Source organism: Polypterus senegalus, chromosome 7 (genome assembly GCF_016835505.1).
Source record: "Polypterus senegalus isolate Bchr_013 chromosome 7, ASM1683550v1, whole genome shotgun sequence".
In the NCBI taxonomy this organism is placed as follows: Eukaryota; Metazoa; Chordata; class Cladistia; order Polypteriformes; family Polypteridae; genus Polypterus; species Polypterus senegalus.
The window spans coordinates 109,409,436-109,433,204 of record NC_053160.1 but is presented as its reverse complement, the minus strand read 5'-3'; the positions used below and the strand labels follow the sequence as shown (position 1 = coordinate 109,433,204).

The 23,769-nt window shown below is 37.8% G+C and overlaps 1 protein-coding gene across 1 annotated transcript in view; it reads left to right on the top strand.

Moving 5' to 3' along the window:
• The window catches only part of nol6 (nucleolar protein 6 (RNA-associated)), a 309,483-nt gene extending 288,792 nt beyond the window's left edge, over nt 1-20,691 (top strand). The window contains exons 23-25 of the mRNA XM_039757964.1: nt 390-590; nt 14,561-14,662; nt 20,359-20,691. Coding sequence (XP_039613898.1) covers nt 390-590; nt 14,561-14,662; nt 20,359-20,508 — 453 coding nt within the window. The 3' untranslated portion in view covers nt 20,509-20,691. The remainder of the gene's footprint in view (nt 1-389; nt 591-14,560; nt 14,663-20,358) is intronic.
• The last annotated feature ends 3,078 nt before the right edge of the window (nt 20,692-23,769 follow it).

Genomic DNA, 23,769 nt, shown 5'->3' with positions numbered 1-23,769 from the left:
TCATTATGGGGTGTTGTGTGTAGAAGGAGGAAAAAAATGAATTTAATCCATTTTGGAATAAGGCTGTAACATAACAAAATGTGGAAAAAGTGATGTGCTGTGAATACTTTCTGGATGCAGTGTATGTGTGTGTGTGTGTATGTATGTATGTGTTTTTATTTAATACTATTAACACCAAGATTATTTAAACTTACATACTGCACACCTTACATTACACTGTTTTAGTTTTTTATATACTTTTAATTATGGCATACTGTATAGTTGTTGTTTCTCTCTTTAGTTTAGTTCTGTTTAATTTCTCACTGAGAAGGAAGCTTAAAAATGTACAGATTACAAATGGCACAGTAGAAAGGAAACTTAACATCTTAATCTATCTTAATGTTTTACAGGTTGTGTTTCGCTCTCCTTTGGACATCTATGACGTGCTGATTCATTTAAACCCAAAGCGAGTTCCTCGTCAAGCACAGGCCATTGATGTGCCAACAGTAACCTTTAGCAGAGGAGCTCTATTTAGTGAAGCTGTTGGCACAAAGGCCTTCATGCCCATTGTGGAATTTGATCCTGTCTCCATATTTCTGAAGGAGCTGAGGGTATGTATATTCTCCTATAAAGGGGTTCTAGAAGGAAGTACAAAAAATATATCTGAAATATCATCCCCATGGAGTGTGTCAGGAGAAGAAAGGGGAAGTAGAAACATACTCCGATCTCTACATCAACTGGGGTCTTTTTTTTTTTATAAAATTTTATGTGGATTGAATTGTGAAATCGTGTATGTCAAAAAATATCTAATTCATAAAGCCTAGCTTATGCACATCTGTGCAGTTTCCCCTAAAGAGTTTAAAAGAAAGCTGCAACAGATAAAAAAACAGCTGTATAAGGTGCATAAGACTAATACCTCCAATGTGAATCGTAGGGTGTATGAGAACACAAGGACAACAATTAAGAAAGATATTACAGAGGATAAAAGACAGTTGGAGAGGAGTTTAGCAGATAAGGCGAAAAATGTCTAATGTTCTTTCAGTATTTTAGTAGTAAAAGAACAGTCAAGAAGGAGGTAAAGTGCATCAGGAATAGTAAAGGGTACTTAAAAAATACAGACACTGAAATCGTTAATGTTCTAAATAAGCATTTGTCTGAGGTCTTCACAATTTAGTATGTGGCTATCCTCCGAGTGGCTAGTGTGACTACTGAGGAGGTACTGATTGGTTTGGAAATCATAGAAGGAGAAGTACTGTGCAGTTTAAATAGGCTGAAATGAAACAAATCTCCAGGACCACGTAATATTTACCCTCCAGTTTTTAAGGAGTTTAGCAAGAACATCATATATAAACCCTTGACACACATTTTTACCAAGTTGCTGCACACTGAGGAAATTGCAAAGGACTGCAAAATGGCAAATATTCCATTATATAAAAAGAGTGACCGGGTAGATCCAAGCAACTATAAGCCAGTAAGCCTAATGTACATCACTGGGAAATTAATGAAAGGAATTATTAAGGATAAGATTGAGCAGCACATGCAATGAACATGATTTTTTTTCTGTATAGTCAGTATGGGTTCAGAAGAGGGAGTTTGTGTTTTACTAACATGCTGGAATTCTATGAGTAAGCAACAAAAGGGTATAATCAAAGTGGAGCTTATGATATTATTTATCTGGACTTTCAGAAAGCATTTGGTAAGGTGCCACATGAGAGGTTGGGCATCAAACTTAAAGAAGTTGGAGTTCAGGGGGATGTTTTTAGATGGCGTCAATTTGCTCAGGCACGATGCAAAGGATGATGCTGCGAGGATCCCTATCAAAATTGGCTGATGATGTGAGTGGTGCTCCACAGATGTCAGTGCTGGTGCTGCTGCTGTTTTTTATATATATATATAATATGAGAATGTAAGTAAACAGCTGGTTAAATTGTGCAGATGATACCAAGATACATAGATTGGCAGATAATCTAGAATCTATTAAAGGATTACAGAGGGACTTGGACTGCATACAGGCCTGGGCAGTTTTGTGGCAGGTGAAGTTTAATGTCATTTTATGTAAAGTATTACACAAAAGAAATAAAATTGTTAGGTCTGAGTATACAATCAGAGGTCTGAAAAATCAGGAGTCCACCTTAGCAGAAGGATTTTGAAGTCGTAGTGGACTCTTTTCTGTCAGCTTCCAGACAATGTTCAAAAGCTATTAAGAAGCAATGTTAGGTTATATAGTACAGTGTGTAGAGTAGAAGTCCATGGAGGAGTACAGTGGATTGATATTATTTTTTTAAATTAGTTCATCAAGAACAAGAGGACACGGTTGGAAACTTGTTAAGGGTTCATTTCACACAAACATTAGGACGTTTTTCTTTACACTGAGAACCATAGACACTTGCAAAAAACTACCAAGTAGCGTGGTAGACAGTAAGAATCTGAGGAAATTTCAAAACTAGACTTTGTTTTAGAAGAACTAAGTGGAAAGGGCTGGTGAGCTACAGTATGTTGGACTGAATGGCCTGTTCTCGTTTAAATTTTTCTGACATTCTAATAAATGACATTTGTCAGTCTCATCATGGAATCACAGTTGACTTGTGTGTTGATGGAATATATATCTGCTTATGGTTAACAAAAGCTGCATCATTCTTACGTTCTTGCAATGAGTACTTTAAATTGCCACAATTACAATAGGAAAACCAGGCAGTGCTGCAAATTTATGTGTATATTTAAACCATATTTGTTGGCCAATTCCCACTAGTTAGGTAGGTACCTGTTGCCTGAAAACCTGGATATGAACATGTAGAGCTCAGTTTCAGGCAATCCATCATTCTAATGTCGGGGCAAGCTCAGCATATAATTACAAGAGAATGGCAATTTGAGGTCTAAATTGGATAAAAGGGCAGTTATCAAATAAAAGTATGTGTATTAATGTAGCCTACAAATAAAAACTACTCAAGTTAATTTTGATATAAATTAGGTGAGGTGGGAGAGTTCTAGGAAGATTCCAGTCACTTAGGAGTGTTTGTAATAACACTTTACAGATTTGGGGTTGTAATGTGCTTAAACCTGGCTGTAGTGAGTGAACCACAGAAAACTAGAATGTACAGTGGAACCTTGGATTGCGAGCGTAATTTGTTCCAGAAATATGCTTGTAATCCAAAGCACTCGTATATCAAAGCGAATTTCCCCATAAGAAATAATGGAAACTCAGATAATTCACTTCACAACCCACAAATATTTATATAAAATTATTAATACAAAATATAAAGTAAAAATACATAAAACAAAATAACTAGCACTTTACCTTTGAAAAGAATTGTGGCTGGTGTGAGGGGGAGAGGAGGAGGATTATTGTGTAGGATGACTTTCACTACAACTCAAGGAATCACATGAGAAGCAACTTTTCTACATTTTTCAGAACACGTGGCCATTGCTTTGATACTCTTGTGACTCCTTTTGCTGCATCTAGCCCCCTTATTTCTTCTCTCTTCTTTAATATTGTGCAAATCATCGAGGCCACTCGCATATCTCGTTCGTGCTTCTCAATGATTTTCTTCTGAACTTCCACCGTAATCATCTCCTTCTTACCACCTTCCTTTTCAACCTCTTTCTTCATGGGGGCCATTTTCGCACACACACTAACAGTATATGCTAGCACGGATGTTGACTATACGAGTGAGCCACAATCCCGCAGTGAATGAGCGAGAGACGTTGTGATCACATGAGGCTTGGCAGACGAAGGGTATGCATACTACTCGTATTACAAGATCTCGCTCGTTCATCAAGTCAAAATGTATTAAAATTTCTTGTTCATCTTGCAAAATATTCGCAGACCTACAAGTTACTCGCAATCCAAGGTTCCGCTGTAATATCAAACTTTAAGAATAGTCTAAACTCGATTAACATTGGAGAACAACAGCAAATAGTGCCTGACCAGAGAGAGAGAATAGGCAACAGGTGAAACTTAAGTGGTTTTTCAAAAAACAACATTCTGTTCAGGTGTGCAAAATATAGTGAATCTCTTTATCAATGTCTCAGATAAGTTTTATTTTCAAAAATAATGTATCATTTCTGTTCAACGTGACTGGTAAATTGTACTTCAAGTTTCTATATTATATACAATAAGTGCAAAGAAAACCTGCTTCAGAGAAATGTACAACCCAGAATTGGTTAGCTGAGCGTACTCATGGATCAGTAACTGTGCACGTCTTTTGAGCTCAATCAAAAGATCTAACATGTTGCCATGTCACTTGTAACATGTGCAATGTGCTAAGGGGATCCTCTATATCCAATAAATCTGCCTAGTGTCCTGGAGACAAGTAATGAAATATAGAAAGAGGTCCTTGAATTCCCTAATAAACCTTTTGGACCGCCTGAAAGTCAAAAAGGGTTGCGAGGTCCCTGAAAAAAATAATGAAAAGCATATTATAATGGTATAAATACTGACTGCCCATTACTGCATTTGCAAGAAAATGTTTTAGCAGAGTACAGAGAGCTGTTCGCAGCTTGAGCTGGAGGGTTCCTTAGGCTGGATGGCAGGACGAATGTGTGTAGCAGCAGGCTGGATGGGACAAGATTTATGACTTGCTGCAACTAAAGTGCATCTTGTAATTCAAGAAAGAGAATGGAGACTTTCATAGGAAGTGAATAAATCAAAACCCCACATAAGTATTAGTGCTTGGCTTTATGGGGTATCGTCTTGGCTATTATTAACAGTGTAATGGTGATTGCTGATCCCGTTAACAGTGTGAGGTTAGCCTGTGTCTTGTTCCTAGTACATATCCTTTTTGGAGTCAATTCCTGTGACACAAACAAACAGGAAAAGTGAAATCATCAATCACATTAGGCTTTTAGAGTGTAGTGTTGTTGTATATTGTTGTTCAATGAGCAAGCCTGTTATTGAGATGAATTTGTGGCAGCAGACTTTAATTCCAAGCAGTCAGCTGTATTGCACAGAGGTAAATGGGAAAAGGTGCGCCATGTAAATGAAGATGCTGTTCATATTGAAATGATGAGAGCAGAGCAGACACAATCTTTGACAGTCCACTCCACAATTTGTATATTTGTTGAAGAATGGCATTTTCATATGATCTTTGAGTGCTTTTTTGCATACTGTATAATACAAAATTAGTAAAAGAACAATAAACGAGGAGATGCAGAGTATAATAAACAGTAAAGGTGACTTGGAGTATGCAGACAGTGAAATAGCAAATTCTTTGAACTTGTACTTATTGAAGTTTATACATTTGTGGAAGTCAATAACCTCCTAAAGCTAGCTGGGATTAGTAAAGAAGTGCATGGTTGGAAGGTTTGTAAAGACTGTGGCTAACAAATATTATCTCGTGGCTAGGGTTGCCAAATTAGAAATACGGGACTCTCTTAAAATCTCTCTCTATATTACTATATATATTCATCACGAAATTTACACTAATGTTTTGGCATCTCGGGATGGATGGATGAAGTTAGAGGTTTTTAAGTTAGAAAAAAGTGGACACTGTATGTAGCAGTGCTGATATAGAACTGCACAGCAGCGCGGCTGTAGAACAAAACAGTAACAGTGTCGCTGTCCGCAGCCGACCATAGCAATTGAATAGTTTCCTCGTTACATTTGGGTTATTTTTATCAAGAGAGTCTGAGAAAAGGTATAATTACTTCTAAAGTTACAACTAAGTACCATTAGAAGGTAGTAAAAATATATTTTAATTACGAAATTTAAAAATCAACGAAATACGGGACATTTGGGTGTCCCAGAAAGGTCAGTAAGGGACAGGGGACAAAATTAATTAAAAATGGTATGTGTCCCGTTGTGACAGATGGGGGGCACTATCGCTCCCTTGAACCCTTTTCCAAGACGCCAGACACCAGATAAAAGTCCAAAAGTAGACTTTATTCTTCACAAATAGTGCACAAAGCACCCTCCTCTCCAAAATACACATTAATATACAATACTACACAATAATAAACTCTCCACCACTCCCATATGTGTTGCCACCCTTCCACCTAGCTCAGCTCATCGTCTGGAGTTCCCAGAGTCCTTTTATAGTCCCTTACTCAGAAGTGTTCCCAATCCCCAGTCCATGTGATTCCTTAACACTTCCGGATCAGATAAAAAGTCGTCGTCTTCACCCCGGAAACACGTCTCTTCCGCTGTCGGTTTGCCTATAACGCACTTCCGGGTTATAGGGTACATGTGACTCTCTGGGCCTCCCTGCAGCATCCTCTGGGTATCCAAAAGGTTTGTAGGGGAAAACTCCATAATCCATGATTCCCTGCTGTTATCCGGGGCACCTCCATGCTGCAGTGAGTGCTCCATCTGGCAGCCTAGGCATATTGGCCTAAGACCACACCCGTATATAAGGAACGTCTGGCAACTTTACCCGTGGCATAAAAAGGGTGATCAGAATGATCTACTGTATGTAACTATAAGCCGATAAGCTTAACATGCATCACCAGAAAATGAATTGAACCAATTATCAAGTATAAGATTGAACAGCACCTGTCTGGAACAGGTGTGTTAGCAAACACTTTACATGGTTTCAAATGAGGAAGGTCGTCTTTCACTAATACAGTGCCCTCCATCTTGCTTGGCACAAAGACATATTTTTCCTTGATTTAGTCCTCTGTTCCACAATTAAAAATTACAAATCCAAATAATTCAGATGTGATTAAAGTGCACATTGCAGACACTTCGGGGGTGTTTTCATATATTTTGGTCATGGTCCTCCCATTTCAGGAAATGATTATGTTTGGGACATCTTCACTTGTGATGTTTTGCCAAGATTCTAATGCAGACATCTTCAGCTCCTGCTTGTCCCCTTACATTTTATCTTAAGCATATGGAAGGCATGTTCAAGACATGCAAAATTTATAACAGGTGACTGGCTTGCCCATTCAGTAATTTTCTACATTTTAGCTTTGAAAAGCTCCTGTGTTGCCATAGAAGTATGCTTGAAATCATTACCTTGTTGTAGGATAAAGCCCCATCTAGTCAGTTTGGACCTTGAGCATATGTTTCTATATAACTCAGAGTTCATTGTGCAACTGCCATCACAATTACACAATCAATGAAGAAAAGTCTGTAAGTACCAGAGGTAGCCATACATGTTCAATCCATAACACCTCCACCATCATGCTTAACAAATGAGGCGATATGTTTTGGATCTTGGCCGTTTTCTTTTTGTCTTTGCTTTTGCCACCCCTCTGATACAAGTTAATCTTTGTCTCATATGAGACTTTTTTCCAGACTTCTACGGGCTCTTTTAAGTACTTTTTTGCAAACTGTAATTTGTCCATCCTGTTTTTGTGGATAACTTGCGGTTTGCATCTTGCAGTGTGGCATCTGTATTTTCTGTTCATTAATTCTTCTGACACATGCACATCTGCCTCCTGAAGACTGTTTCTGATTTGTCAGACAGGCGTTTGGGGCTTTTTGTTTACGATAGTGAAGATTTTTCCGTCATCAGCAGTTAAGGTCTTCCTTGGTGTACCAGTCAATTTGCAATTACTGAGCTTACCAGTGTGTTCTTTCTTCTTAATGATAATCCAGACAGTTGATCAGAATCAGATTTATTAGCCAACTTTGTGTGTATATGTATGTATATATATATATATATATATATATATATATATATATATATATATATATATATATATATATATATATATACTGCTCAAAAGAATTAAAGGAACACTTTTAATCAGAGTATAGCATAAAGTCAATGAAACTTATGGGATATTAATCTGGTCAGTTAAGTAGCAGAGGGGGTTGTTAATCAGTTTCAGCTGCTGTGGTGCTAATGAAATTAACAACAGATGCCACTAGAGGGGCAACAATGAAATGACCCCCAAAACAGGAATGGTTTAACAGGTGGAGGCCACTGACATTTTTCCCTCCTCATCTTTTCTAACTGTTTCTTCACTAGTTTTGCGTTTGGCTACAGTCAGTGTCACTACTGGTAGCATGAGGCGATACCTGGACCCTACAGAGGTTGCACAGGTAGTCCAACTTCTCCAGGATGGCACATCAATACGTGTCATTGCCAGAAGGTTTGCTGTGTCTCCCTGCACAGTCTCAAGGGCATGGAGGAGATTCTAGGAGACAAGCAGTTACTCTAGGAGAGCTGGAGAGGGCCATAGAAGGTCCATAACCCATCAGCAGGACCAGTATCTGCTCCTTTGGGCAAGGAGGAACAGGATGAGCACTGCCAGAGCCCTACAAAATGACCTCCAGCAGGCCACTGGTGTGAATGTCTCTGACCAAACAATCAGAAACAGACTTCATGAGGGTTGCCTGAGGGCCCAAATGTCTACTGCCCTGTGCTCACTGCACAGCACCGGGAGCTCAATTGGCATTTGCCATAGAATACCAGAATTGGCAGGTCCACCACTGGCGTCCTGTGCTTTTCACAGATGAGAGCAGGTTCACCCTGAGTATATGTGAAAGACGTGAAAGGGTCAGGAGAAGCCGTGGATAATATTATGCTGCCTGTAACATCGTTTAGCATGACTGGTTTGGTGGTGGGTCAGTGATGATCTTGGAGGCATATCCATGGAGCGACTCACAGACCTCTACAGGCTAGACAACGACATCTTGACTGCCATTAGGTATCAGGATGAAATCCTTGGACCCATTGTCAGACCCTAGGCTGGTGCAGTAGGTCCTGGTTTCCTCCTAATGCACGACAATGCCCGGCCTCATGTGGCAAGAGTATGCAGGCAGTAGCTGGAGGATGAAGGAATTGAAACAATTGAATGGCCTTCACGATCCCCTGACTTAAACCCAATAGAACATCTGTGGGACATTATGTTTCGGTCCATTAGGCGCCCCAGGTTGCTCCTCAGACTGTACAACAGCTCAGGGATGCCCTCATACAGATCTGGGAGGAAATGCCACAAGCCACCATCCGTCGTCTCATTAGGAGCATGCCCGACGTTGTCAAGCATGCATACAAGCTCGTGGGGCCACACAAGATACTGAAAAGCATTTTGAGTAGCCGAAATTAAGTTTTTGAAAAATGGACTAGCCTGCCACATCTTCATTTCACTCTGATTTTAGGGTTTGAGCCCTCTGTAGGCAGAAAACTTTTATTTCCATTAAAAGACTTGGCATCCTTTTGTTCCTAAGACATTGCCCTGTCGTTATTTGTATAGATATCCAACTTCATATTGAGATCTAATGTGTTTCTTTAAAGTGTTCCTTTAATTTTTGTGAGCAGTGTATGTGTGTGTATATATATATATATATATATATATATATATATATATGTATGTATGTATGTATGTATGTATGTTTGTATGTGTGTGTGTGCATATATATATATATATATATATATATATATATATATATATATATATATATATACTAGCAAAATACACACGCTTCGCAGCGGAGAAGTAGTGTGTTAAAGAAGTAATGAAAAAGAAAAGGAAACATTTTGAAAATAATGTAACATGATTGTCAATGTAATTGTTTTGTCACTGTTGTGAGTGATGAGTGTTGCTGTCATATATATATATGTATATATATATATATATATATATATGTATGTAGAGGAAAACACAGCTTGGGATGGTGAAAGTAGCCAATAGAATTTGAAACTGCAACTCCCAGCAGTCCCTGCAATGGCTCTGATTGGCCTTCTGCTGAGGGTGCTGGGGTTTTTCGGGTCAAAGGATGACAGCGCAGCTTTTTAAAAGGGGGCCGGTGACCAACAGCAAAAAAAAAGTTTTTGTAATTTGTGTTACAAGTTCCTGTCTGTCTGCCTTCTGTTGGGTTACCAGTACTTATTCATTTTGTCCTGGATCATTTTGTGCACCTGGATTGTCTGCCATCTGCCTTTGTACATGAGGACTGTAAGTGGATTCATCACTATCCTGCAAAGAAAGGAGTGCTCCTGAACCTTTCCACCTGTCTTTACCATTTCAGGAACTAGCGGTGGCACTATCATTACATTCCCATTCAATGTGCGTATCTCTGGACTATCTATTTTCATCATTACATTTCATCCATTGCTGTTTTTCATGATTTACTGTGTGTGTTTTGTTTGTGCTTTATTGTATTAAATGTGTAATGGCCGTAAGGGGAACAGGGCCATGGTATCGTTGTTTTCATTTATTTTCCATTACATTCTTTATTTGTTGTTTGATTACCGGTTTGCTTTGTTTTTGACTCTTGTTTGTGAGTGCGTGCGGGTCAGGCCAAGGCTGGGTGCTTCCCTGGAATCTCCACCATAATAATAAATAAATCACCGTCTTCTCAAAGGTGTGAATCTTAGCGGCACCGGACCTCCACAGCATTATTCATTTCTCCTTGCTGTTGATTGACTGTGATGCATCTTCAGCTGAGTGTTCTTGTGTTTTCCATTTTGTTCCTCTTAACCCTTAAACCGCCACAACTGGCTATACTGTGGTCGTTTCCCAGAGCCATTTGTGAGCACGCAGGAGCTGAGCATTCAGTGCCGTACATTCATTGAGCAGCCAGCTCATGACCACTTCCAGCCCCTTCTAAGCAGGAGGTCTGAACGCACCTCTAGAAGACGCAGTCGCTGCTTAAAAATCTCCTCTTAAAAAATGCTGATGGACTACTTTCACATTGCTCCCTTACTTGCTGAGCTTACTTGTGGCTGCTCTGTCGCGTGATATGTTTCTCGCGCGACGCAATGCATACTTAAATGCCTGAACAGCACCTGTCCTTTTTGGCTGATTGTTTTGTTTCTCTCTCCTCCCCCAGACATCCTCTGCTCCTTTTGGGGGTCCCGCTCCCGTTGTGTTCCCCTATGATATTTGTCTATTCTTTAATCGAAAACTAACTGCATGCTGAGCTCGTTTTACTTCTGAAAGAGACATGTTTGTTTGAAGTGTTTGATTAAAGTTCCTGCCTCTACAATCTCCTGTGTTTCTGTACAATTCTGTGACCCAAGCGTGACACCCTGCAGCACTGCCCCTGGGATTGAGCCGCTGCACTAGACTAGCCTGCAGTCATCAGCGCTTACCTCTGTGTGCTTGTGTGCAGCCAGTTCAAGCACAGTTGGCTCAGTGATTTACCGAGTTTCATTCATGGTGTTCGTTGCATTTTGTACATATTGTTCCCGTAGTTTTTTAAATAGTTTTTACAGTTCATTGGCAGTGTGTAAAATGATCAGCATTGCAGTAATTGTGATGCGCTTTGCATGAAACAAATGTGTTCCATTAAAATTTCACTTTTTCTTCGTGAATTGTAACATTTACTTAAAGTGCAGCAAAAAAATGTTTGGCGTCCAGGGATGCAATAACCCCCAAGTATGTGGCAGTTTACGGGTTAAAGCCCCAAGATGCCGCTGAAACACCCTGCACCTTCCAAGGCTTTTGGCAATGAAAATATGTTTGCATTAATTACAGTACATATAGCGGTAACATCGGTATTTTACATTCTAGCACTGCGGGAAACATAGCAGTAGAGTATACAGGTTTACCTTTGCATTCTTTTTTTTAGGTAATGTATTAAGAGGAGGAGAGGAGAGCTTAGGAGCACGCACTGATACAGTGCATTGCTGCACCCACCATATGACAAACCAACTCAGGATTCCAGAGTAGGTCCCGAGTGCAGCCATGTGACGAGTGACACCTCAGCACCACACTAGTTCAGATGGAGTGGAACCAGTGTGAGCTTATTAAGCTGAGTTTGAAATTAAAGTGTTTTGGGGGCATATTTAGGGTTTAAACTCTACAAATGGGCATTTTTTTTATCCATATCCAAAATTCGTAGTTTTTCACAATTCGTGGGTGCTCTAGGAATGTAACCCCCACGAATTTTGGAGGTGTACTCTGTGTGAGTGTTATATATATATATATATATATATGTGTATATATATGTATATGTGTGTGTATATGTGTATATGTATATATGTATATATATCTGTATATGTGTATATATATATATATGTGTGTGTGTGTGTGTATGTGTGTATATATATATATATATATATATATATATATTTGTGTATATGTATATACACACTCCTAATATCAAGCACCACTTTTTTACGCTTTCCAGTCTAATCCAAACATCTTCACGAAGAGTCTGCTCATCCTTTAACTCACAGGTGTCGAACACCAGGCCTGGAGGGCCACAGCGGCTACAGGTTTTCATTCTAGCCCTTTTCCTAATCAGTGACCTGTTTTTACTGCTAATTCACATTTTAATAGCCCTGTTAGAAGGACTCAGTCCTCTGAATTGATTTGTTTCCTCATTAAAATGCAGCCAAACAGAAATGAGATGTGAAACAAGCCAACAGATGGCCAGCTAAACTGGGGCTTCAAACTCCAACCAGTTTCTTAATGAGAAGACAATTATTGCTGTTAATTAAACCCATTATTTAATTCCACGGCCTTTTGTTGCCCTCGTTCTGCCACAGCTGACGTTCCCAAAACTGTTGATTTTCTGTTTTTCATAAGAACATCGTTAAAGTGTTTTGGTGAGTTGAGAGATCAACTTTACTGAGACCTTCACCTTTCTTTATTTTCAGATATAATGTGATGTGGTGGCTTGTTTTGTGTCATTATTGTTTGACTGCTAATTAAGGAAAAAGAAACAACTAAAGGGCCTGAGTCAAAGTTAATTAAAAGCAGCAATTAGCAGCAGAAACTGGTCACTAATAAAGAAGATGGTTAGAATGAAAACCTGCAGCCACTGCGGCCCTCCAGGACTGGAGTTTGACACCCCTGTAATTTAACTGAAGAAGTCTTCCACATTAAATTTGTTTATTTAAATTGAATTCCTCCACCTTTTCAGATTTGTCTTTCCTAAATAATGCTTATCCCTCCATATTATGCTCACCCATCTATAAATGCAATTCCACCTCTTAATGGCTGTAAAAAATTAAAAAAATAAAGGTTTTGGAGTGGCCAAAAAATCCTGACTTGAACCCCACGGAGATGTTGCGGCAGAACCACAAGTACATAGTCAAAAATCCTCCATTGTGACTGAATTTAAACAATTTTGTAATGGAAGATTGGGCATGAATTGCCAGACTGATCTCCTGTTACCGGAAACATTTGATTCCACGTGTTGCTGCTAAAGATTGCACGATCAAGTATTAAGTTTAAGGGGGCAGTTGCTTTTGCACATGGGTGATATGGGGTTGGTAAAAAAAAAGTAGTAAATTAACATTTAGAAAACTGTTTACTGCAGTTTTCTTTTGTATTATAATGAATTTGTTTGAAAATGAGAAACAAATATTATGAATAAGCAAAAGTAGAGGAGTTCAGAAAGAAATGAAATACTCTTTCACAGCACTGTATGTCTGATCATGACTGATCTGTTTTCACCTTTCTGATGTGGTCTCCTCTCATTGACACTATACTCACCAAATGCTTACTGCAATGCTGCCAAATCCCCAAGCTCCGTGGCACTGAGGTGGAAGTGCTGGATTATTTTGCATTTCACACAGATGTAGAGCTCTTCAGATTATTTTTCATTGAAGCCAGGTTCCAAACAGTCCAACATAATACAGGACTTCCATTGTATTGACTTTGTATTTGTGGCAGTTAATCACTTCTTAAAAAATGCATGTTAGGTGATATTTAAAACCTTTTAAAAATAAATGTAAATTGAATATACAGTAAATAAATGACAGTATCTGTTAAAAACATACAGGCCCTTTCTAAGCCACACTATTGTTAAATATATTCTTATTATTACTTCTACTAAACACCCCTTGTTACTCACACACTGCTTGCTGAATGTCTTAATTTTTACTAGATGTACTCTGTCTGTTTCAGCTCAGTTCAGCCTATTTTTGCAGAGCATTTGCCACCCCAGTGCAAGTTGCAGTGGAAAGCAAGTTTTCACCATTAAAAACTCTTCCAACCCAGGAGTAGAACAAGAACAGATGTACAGTGTAAAAGCAGCATACACATAGTTTGGTGTATTTAAAGTTAGTACAGAAATGTTGTCTTGCTAAATGTATTTTTTGAAAACAAGTTTCCTTGACAGATTTACCTTCCCCAAATTATTCTATACTAAATTATTTACTCCATACTAATAAACAGAACATAAGATGAAAAATTTGCACAGCAGTTATGTGTTATAAGTAATAATGATATGAGTTTTTAAGTTGTCTGGAACCAACCAAAGTGCCTTACAATTTATAATTAATTTTTCCCTACTGCAGAGATGAGCAAAAGTTGCACATCTGTCAGCACATCACTTTGTTTTACTGTATTAGCTGAGACTAAACGTACTGTATTTCTATGACATACTAATTAGTTTATTAGATTAAGTAGCTGCACTACCCATCTAAGATGGATTGAAATCTAAGTAATAAACATAGTCCCCTGTTAATGTTTCCAGTGAACCATACAGTACATTGGTCACTGTTATATACCATCTGGTATTGGATTTTTAAAAGCAATGTTAATGTTTTTAATGTGCTATCTATTGGAATGACAAATGCAATACATTTTATTACTAAAAATGTTTTATGCTCCATCTTTTGGAATGACAGAGATATTGCAATGTGCAAGACAGACACTTGTCCTTTTATTAAGTTGCATAAAGAGCCTTACCTCAGTCAAGTCTCAGTCTCACACATTATTTTTTTTTTCTCATCAGGATGCTTTTGGAGAGCTGGCACTGTTCTTCTGTGATCCTAATGGGGGCCTAATAATTGCTGTTCTGTGGAAACCACAGGCATTTTCAAAACAGACATTCCGGGTAAGCAACACTTTCCAGTTATACCATTGAAAAAGTATTGATTGTAATGTGCAATTTCTGGCAAAGTATCACACTGAAAATTTAAGTGGCTTTTTAAATTATGCATGTAATTCTCAACACTTCAATTTGCCACACCTTGATTAACAGATCTATTAAGCATAACAGACAATTTGTATGTATATGTTTCTTTGTGATTAAGCAACTTCATTAGTAAAAATGTGACTTCCAAGCAATTGAAAAATAACTAATAATGTTATTAAAATGTAGTAAAATGAAATGAAATTGTTTAATTTTTTTAAACAATTGAAGACTGTTTTATATTTAGTGTGGCTAATATTTTATTGCCCTAATACTCATTGATGTTTGAAAGGTTAAGGTTTCCAGATGGTCTGTCACATTTTAAAATAATAGGATCTTTCTGTAACACAGCATCTTAATTTAATTTGTCAGTAGAACATTGCACAGACCAAAGCCTGTTGTTTATGAATCCAACAGCTGTCATCTTATTTTCTGCCTTATTCAGCACAGAACCTTCTATTGTTGCCAAGTCCAGAAAATCTTTACCTCTGTCAACTGATATCTTTGTATCGTGTGTTCTGTCTTACATAGCTAATATCAAGGCTTGCGATTTTTTTCAGAGTGCATTATCATCATTATCCCAAAAGACATTAATACAGTCACAGCCGTGTACATTGAAAAGTCAAATGACATTTAAAATCACCATAGTAAAAGAAGGTTTTAACACTAGAATTACACTAATGTATGAAAAAACTCATAACCCCAGCCAACCTTAAATGCATGTATTCCAAATGACGATATATTATTTACTTTCTACAACTCCAAGCACTTCACTCCAAGATAAACACTGAGAACCTCCTTTGAGAAACTGAGCTGTGGTGATGGGCAGGGGGATGGGATAGCAGGTTGCTTGCTGCTTGTGCTGATCGACACATTTACAACACAAAAAGATGCTGACGGAGAGGTGCGAAGGGATGTAAGGGGGGCCAGGATTTCGAGTTTTCTCGTAGGCTTTGGTAATTCTAGTGTTAACTACCACTGGATTGGGCATCAAAGTTTGAAATTAAAGAACTGTACTAAATAAGTTCAAAATCCTCATTTCAAGTCAAGTGGATTTCTTGTCATTCTAGCCATAAACAGTATTGCAGAGTATGAAGTAACGTACCCAAGGACCTTGGTGCAGCATATTCATAAACACAGAACAAATGCAAGACAAGTGAAGAGCTATATTACCAATAAATGAACAGTAAATTAATAGTAATAAATTGAAATATAGTAATAAATAACAGCTAATAATAAAAATAGTACTAACAAATATAATGATTATAATGCATATAAATAAACCAGGAGCCGATCTTAAGGAAGGGGGCTGCACAGTTTAGAGTCTGGACAGCCAAGTGGTATAATCTGCTACAGAACCAGGCAGAACTGGTTTGGATGCTACAGTTACCTTCTGCTAGTTTATAGTGGCACAAACAGACCATAGGAGGGCTACTCAACAATTCTATAGGCTTTGTGGATGCTATGCTTAAGTAAGTCTTTAATGGAGAGCAGAGAGGTTCTGATGGTCATTTCTGCTGTATGCACTATCTGTGGTAGGACCATATGGTGTACATCTTTGAAGTTCCCAAACCAGACGGTGATGCATCTATTTAGAATGCTCTTGATAGTGCCACTGTAGAATGTGGTTATAGTAGGGGATGGTGGGCTTGCCTTTTTTGGCCACCAAAGAAAGAGATGCTCTTGTGTCTTCTTGGCTATGTAGGTGGTGTTAATTGACCAAGTAAGGTCAGCTGCCAGGTGTACATCAAGAAATTTGTGCTCTTGTCTAATTACACTCCAGAGCCCTTGATGTAGAGAGAGGTTTTGGAAAGCATGAGCCTTCCTGAAGTTAATTATCATCTCTTTCATATAATCCACATTAATAGACAGATTCTGACACTTGCACCATTCTGCCAATAATTGTATCTCCATTTTGTAGGCAGACTCATCCACATTGCTGATGAGACCTACTACCATCATGTCATCAGCAGCCTTAATGATGGTGTAAAGGTTGTCGCAAAGATTACACAGAAACATCATGAAGGTTTAGAGCCGCCATCCGTATATTATGTCCTGGCTGCAAAAAGGTTGAAATATTCACAGATCTTTACAGATCTGAGTCCACAACTCATGCCAGCAAAGATGGCATTTTTATATGTCAGCACCGGACGTGATGTCATCTGAGGTGTCAGAACCGGAAGTGAGGTCATCTAACGCACTGGAGAAGGAAATGAGGTAATGTAAGGCGCCAGAACCCTGCGAGATTTCCCGAGAGTGGTCTGCAAGGGATTGAGAAAGACCCTGCCGCCCCCTGGTCACATGTGGAATTACTATTGTTCAGGCCTTTTAGTTGTCTTCTATTCCCATGTATGTGACAAGGTGTTAGAGCTGTACACAGCTGTACAGTCTTAAGTCAACAAAATGGGTTAGTTGGTACTGGAGATGGTGTTTCCAACACACTCTGTCTGGGGTCTGTCTGTTTGGAAGTCCAGAATCCCGTTCCACTGGGAGGCCTAGCAGACTCAAATTCTCTATGGTGCTTAACTGAAGTCGATGAACAGCATTCTAGCATGTGTCTCTTTGGTCCAAATGATACAGTATGAAGAGTTGATGATATGCTATCCTCAGTGTCCCGTAAAACGGTTTGGGTTATAGGCAAGCTGGAGTGGCTCATGTGATGTGGGAAGTCTGGCTTTCATGTAGCCCAAGACTAGCCTCTTGATGAACACTATGACTGGTGCTTTAGGGCTATACTCATTGAGGCAAGAGACAGAGGACTTCTTCAACATGAGATTGGTGGTGGTTTTGAAGTGCTTTTTTCTAAAGCGAGACTTCTGTTTTCATACACTTACAAGTTGTTGGAGATATGTTTTTCGTTTTATTAATTTTTGCTGAGTGTGGTTCCTGAAACATGGACATTGAGAGAGAAGAAATTTTCAAAATTGAATGTATTTCAAATAAGATGTTAAGGAAGATTCTGAAAATTGGATAGAGATAAAATGTGACAATTGAAAGAATTCGTAAAAATCACAAATGAGGAAAAAAAACTATTTGCTAAGGAATGAAAGTTGAGTCTGTTTAGGCACATATGAAGGATGGGAGAGGAGAAGCATTTCAGAATAATGATGGAGAGGAAAGGACATTGGAGACAGTGAGTAAGAACACCAGCAAGGAGATAAATTGATGCCATCAAAGAATGACTGGGAGTAGGAGAATATAATAAAAATAAATAAAAATAGCTAAGGAAAGAAAAGAATTATGGAAATCATCTGAAAAAGAATGAAAAGCCTCCACGGTCCCTAGATGGACTACAGAAGATTTCTGAATGGAATGGAATGAAATGAAATATGGCTCCATCCAGAAATACATTATATAATCTTGCTTTCATGCAGTACTATGCAGCAGCAAATTAAGTTAAACTGCTTAAATTAGACATCTAATTCTCTTAGAATTGGTTTCAGAAAGCTAAACCAAATATTTTTTTTTTATTTGTTGTATTTTTTATTTTTTATATTTCTGACTTGGGATGAGGCAGCTTCCAGAGTAGGTACAGTGCAAGGGCAGACTGCTCGAAATTATTCACATCAGTACATTTACATGTTTTTAAATTACATCAACATTGTTGAGGAAGGCTACATATTAATGAAAACAATTCTGTTCCACACAGTAACATGCATTCATCCCTTCTGCAGATGATTTAAATCCATGAATATCTGACTAAATATCTCCCCTTCCCCAAACCTCACCCTACCCATCACCACCACACAAAGTCACTCTGTATAATCAGACCAGCATATAGTTCCACAGTACCCTCCACAATGTTTGGGACAAATACATTTTTCCTTTATTCATAAACACCTGAAACACCAATTGTCCCAAACATTATGGTTCCTTGAAATGAGGGGCCCATGTATAAAAACTGTTGTAATGGTGTGTTTGAAATGCATACATTTGTCCTTAAGTGTTCAGAGAAAGTATAAAACATAAAGTATAAAATAAATTTTAGAGACGATCTCCCAATTAGCAAGTAACCTAAAATACTAGCTAAAAAATGTTCCTGTTAAATTGATTTAAACATGTACTGTGCAAGATTAATCAATTTATCATGATTAAGTGATGCGTCACAAGCACCACCTTTTCAATCATTTTTTGCTAGGCAATCTCATAACACAGTAGGTTGCATGTGAAATACTGCGATATTACCATATCACTCATTTTTTTGTGCTAGCAATATCTTTATGATACACATATACTGTATATAATTAAAGGCACTCGACCTCACAGTTCCCTGTGTCACATCATTAGTTTCTCCATTCTGGATACAGCTGTAGTGTTGCAAGACTAGAATGCAGAATTATTGTTTACTTATTAAAATGCATGGTGAAGTTTTAATTTGTTTTAGTGCTGAAGTTTGCCATAGTGACTAGTTTAAATAGCAGATTCTGATTGTTGTCATTAAGTGACATCTTCTTGTCAGTTATGTAATAGGCTTCCTTTAGCTCTAGAGGAATTTTAATTAATTTAACTTGGTCGTTAAATACTGATCTTCAGCAAGTGTTGTTATTCAGTTAATGTATCCCCCAAATACTGATGCACACATAAGTCTTAAAATAATACATATTACAACCTGATTATTTGACTTTTTTCTCTTTGTTTTCCTGAATTCAGAAAGCCACATTTGTAAGAGACTAGCTGAGTTATCTGGTTTTTCCCAGGGAATTTTCTAAGTCAGTGGGCCTTACTTGTAGTGCCTTTGGTTAATCAGGATGTATCTGTATAAAATATTGGTTTGTTGTTTTTTTTTAACTTGAGCTGCTTACTGTTGAACATGCAGCAGAACTCCATATTAAAGTTAATCAACAATAGCAGTGTTCGGTAATTTTACAAAGGTTATTTAAAGTTTATTCATTCAAAGATAAAAACTACTAAAAATCTTAACTCTACATTAGCATTAAATCCTAAAATTATTGGATATAGTGGATTTGGTATTAATTACTTTTACTCGTTCAAAAGCAGCAACCTTTTCTGTTCTTATCACATACTAAAAAACAGCACATCCATCAGCCTTAGAAAGAAAATCTAATTTTGTTCTATTTAATTATGGTTTGGCTCCATCAGTTAATTTATGGTGTTTTTTCAAAAAGCACATTGCACTGATCATTGATTGTATGGCGAACGTAATGATGATATATGCAGGGGAACAAATGTGTTGGCCTTTTAAAAAAAAGTACAAACATATGACTAGATAAGTAAGATAGTCCATGATGATAAATATAATTCTATGCTGATAGCTCTCTGTTTCTTATCTTGCAACAGTAGTTAATGTGTGTGTGAGGTGAATGAATGTGTAATGGTGTTCAGTGAATGATTGTGTTTGTCTGTTAAAATATGTGTTTGGGATAGTTTTTGTTACTGCAGGGTTTTGGCCCAGACATAATTTGCTCTGCAAAATCTGGCCCTAGGTAAACTCTTGTTTCATGACCCCTGCAATAGAATGTTTTCTGTCACTGATAAGATTTGAAAACTCTACTTGTTGAGATTATCAGTCTTCTGACTATAGGCTTCATGTACTGTTGTAGCACCCTGTTTATAATACTTTGCTGAGTTAATGAAATTATCTCTTGTTTGTTCTGCAGGCTTCTCACATGAATGCTCGTCTGGTGGAAATTGGAAGCAATGGTGCACAAACAGTGCCTAATGTGGAAGCCATTTTAGAGGATTTTGAAATTCTGGGGGCAGGGCTCGTGGAGAAATTGGAAATTCAAACTGAGAAGTGGTCTATATAAGACGTCATACCTCTGTTCTTTTTTCAGTGTCAGCAGTCTAAAAGATTGGAATATATTTGTGTATATTTATATTTTTTATAAAAGATGGTCAGTTTAACATGTCCTCTACTCGTATGTTTCAGTGGGATGTTTTTCATAAAAATGCTGGCACTACAAGTCAATAAAGTAATATTTTTAAGTCAACATGATTTCCTTGTATTTAAATCTTTCATAATCTTAAAAAAATCCCCATGCAGGAAGGTCAATCTTGCTTTTCATTCTCACCGTCTGCATTTTCTAGTACTGATATAGTTAGATGTGTTCACTTCTTAATTTCATTTTTAACCTTGATTTTTTTTTTAACAGTGTCTTTAAATGCAAAGAATGAAGTGTAAAGTAATTATACTTGCCTGCCTGTTCAGTCTTATCTAAATTACAATACAGTAGACACACCATACATATATATATATATATATATATATATATATATATATATATATATATATATATAGGTTCAGATACCTTGGTTTGAATATATACATTGGTTTTAAAACATCCGTTCAGATATATACATTGGTTAAGATATACTGTATATAAATTGGTTTGAATGCATCCATTCAGATATATACATTGGTTGAGATATATATATTGATTTATATACATTGGTTAGGATATACTATATATATTGGTTTAAATAGATTGGTTTAGATATATACATCGGTTCAGATAGATCTGTTCAGATATATATATTGGTTGAGATACATCCATTTGGATATATAGGTCAGTTCAGATATATACATCAGTTTGAATAGATCGGTTGGGATTTACAGGCAGGCACAATGCAGCCACCCAAGCTTACCATCTTCCTTTCAGTTCAACATTGTTGTCATTAATGTGCATATTTTGTACAAGTAGCATATGCCTGTCTGTCGGGTTTTCTTTCGTAAGCCGTCTTGGTTGGGGGTCCACGATTTCAAAGCCCTTTTTTTCCTTTCATTATTTAAAGCACTCCCACAGATACCTGCCTACTTGCCCCGCTCCATCCCGCCCCGGCTCATTGTACCTGCCTCACTCGCTCCCTCTTGTCCCTCCCATGATGGATTCTTCTCAAAAGCCAAGTTATCGGAAAGCATTGATCTCAACTGCAGTACGCCCCATTTTTTCACCTCATGATACTCTGGTTTATCATTGACCGAAAGCCACCCAGTGATTTCTGTTATTCCATATTGGGAGCATTTCATTATAGGGCGATCTGCTTCAGCAAGGAACTTAGTTCTATTTGCTGAAAGGATGTTATCGAGGAAAACAGAGTTGCTCTGTTTCTTTTAAATGTTGATCAGGGATCAGAATGACCAGAATATTCCTGCTTCACAAATAACTAATGTCTGACTGTTTTTATAGTAAAACTGACAAAACCACACACATGCACGTACACACGCACACACACTCAAACTTACAAATTGTCGGTTGCACACACTACTGATTAAGTGTATTTGTCAGGGGCGGTCATTTTTTTCACCCCATAAAACGGTAGTTCATCAAAGATAGAAAGCAGTGCGGTAATTTCTATTATTCCTTATTTGCAGGATTTCATTTAAAGATGATTCACGAATCATATGTAAACTGGTCTATCTGAACAGTGTAAATATATCTAAACCAATGTGTATATATCTGAAGCGGCATACAGTATATATTTCTAAACCGGTCTATCAGAACAGATTTCTATATATCCGAACCAGTGTACCGTATATCTTCCAATAGTAGCCCCGGCGTTTATTCAAAAAATTATTCGGACGGCCCGGCATTTAAAAGAGACCGGCTATTATTCGCCTCGCAGACAGAATGGTGATGGGTAAACGGGGTTCATTTGGCAGTAAAAATACGGTATGGTACCGTATTTACGGTCACAAAATGTAGGCAACAACACGGGATGAACATTTCAGGATTTAATGAAAATATCAGTACAGCAGTATGGTCTTATTAAAGCAGTATACAGTACGGTACTACCGTAAGCATGAAAAACAGGTACGGTAGATGTCACCTTTCTTGCCAATGATGCCACCAGCACTGGCCTGCACCAGTCCGAATTTCGCACGAAAGCGCTCATCAGCCCAACAAGTCCCCTGAGGAACATAAGGAAATGCAATAAGCTTCAAACTCACGCATATTCGTATACATTACGACTTGAGACTGGATAAGATACAATAAAAGAACAATATTTACCATCTACTCGTCGTCTGAATAGGTAATGATTGCTTCGTTATTTGTGAGTTCTTTATCTTCCTCTTCTTGTGATTGCAATACAGGTACTTCCATTGCTTGTTGTCGTGCAGTAATCAGTTTTATCAGTATTAACGTGTCGAAGATGGCATTTTCATGTTCTTCCCGCCACCTCTGCCTTCCCTGTGGGGTTATGATTGACGTGGAGACGAAAGGGCAAAATGTACACAAAGAAATTTCTTTTTGACTTTCTCGCTTCCTCGATAGCATGCGACGACAAAACATTTTTGACACAAAAAGGTATTTACCGTATGATTCACTGCAGGAGGGCGGTAGCCCAGGTGGTATGAAAAGAGGATTGGCGTACGAAAAAGGCAGTGGGTCATTGGAGATCAGCGTTTACTACAGACCGGCACTTAAAGGAGACCGGCTAATATTGGAGATTTGTCGCGACATCTCTTCAAACCCGGCGTTTATTGGAAACGGGTGTCAATAAGAAGCCGGCCACTACTAGAAGATATACGGTATATATATCTAAACCAATGTATATACTGTATATGTGAACTGGTGTGTATATATATATATACTAGCAAAATAAAAGTGTGTTAAAGAAGTAATGAAAAAGAAAAGGAAACATTTTAATAATAACGTAACATGATTGACAATGTAATTGTGTTGTCATTGTCATGAGTGTTGCTGGCATATATATATATATATATATATACACACACACACATATAAACATATATATACACACATATATATATATATATATATATATATATATATATATACTGCTCAAAAGAATTAAAGGAACACTTTTTAATCAGAGTATAGCATAAAGTCAATGAAACTTATGGGATATTAATCTGGTCAGTTAAGTAGCAGAGGGGGCAGTTTCAGCTGCTGTGGTGTTAATGAAATTAACAGATGCACTAGAAGGGCAACAATGAGATGACCCCCAAAACAGGAATGGTTTAACAGGTGGAGGCCACTGACGTTTTTCCCTCCTCATCTTTTCTGACTGTTTCTTCACTAGTTTTGCATTTGGCTACAGTCAGT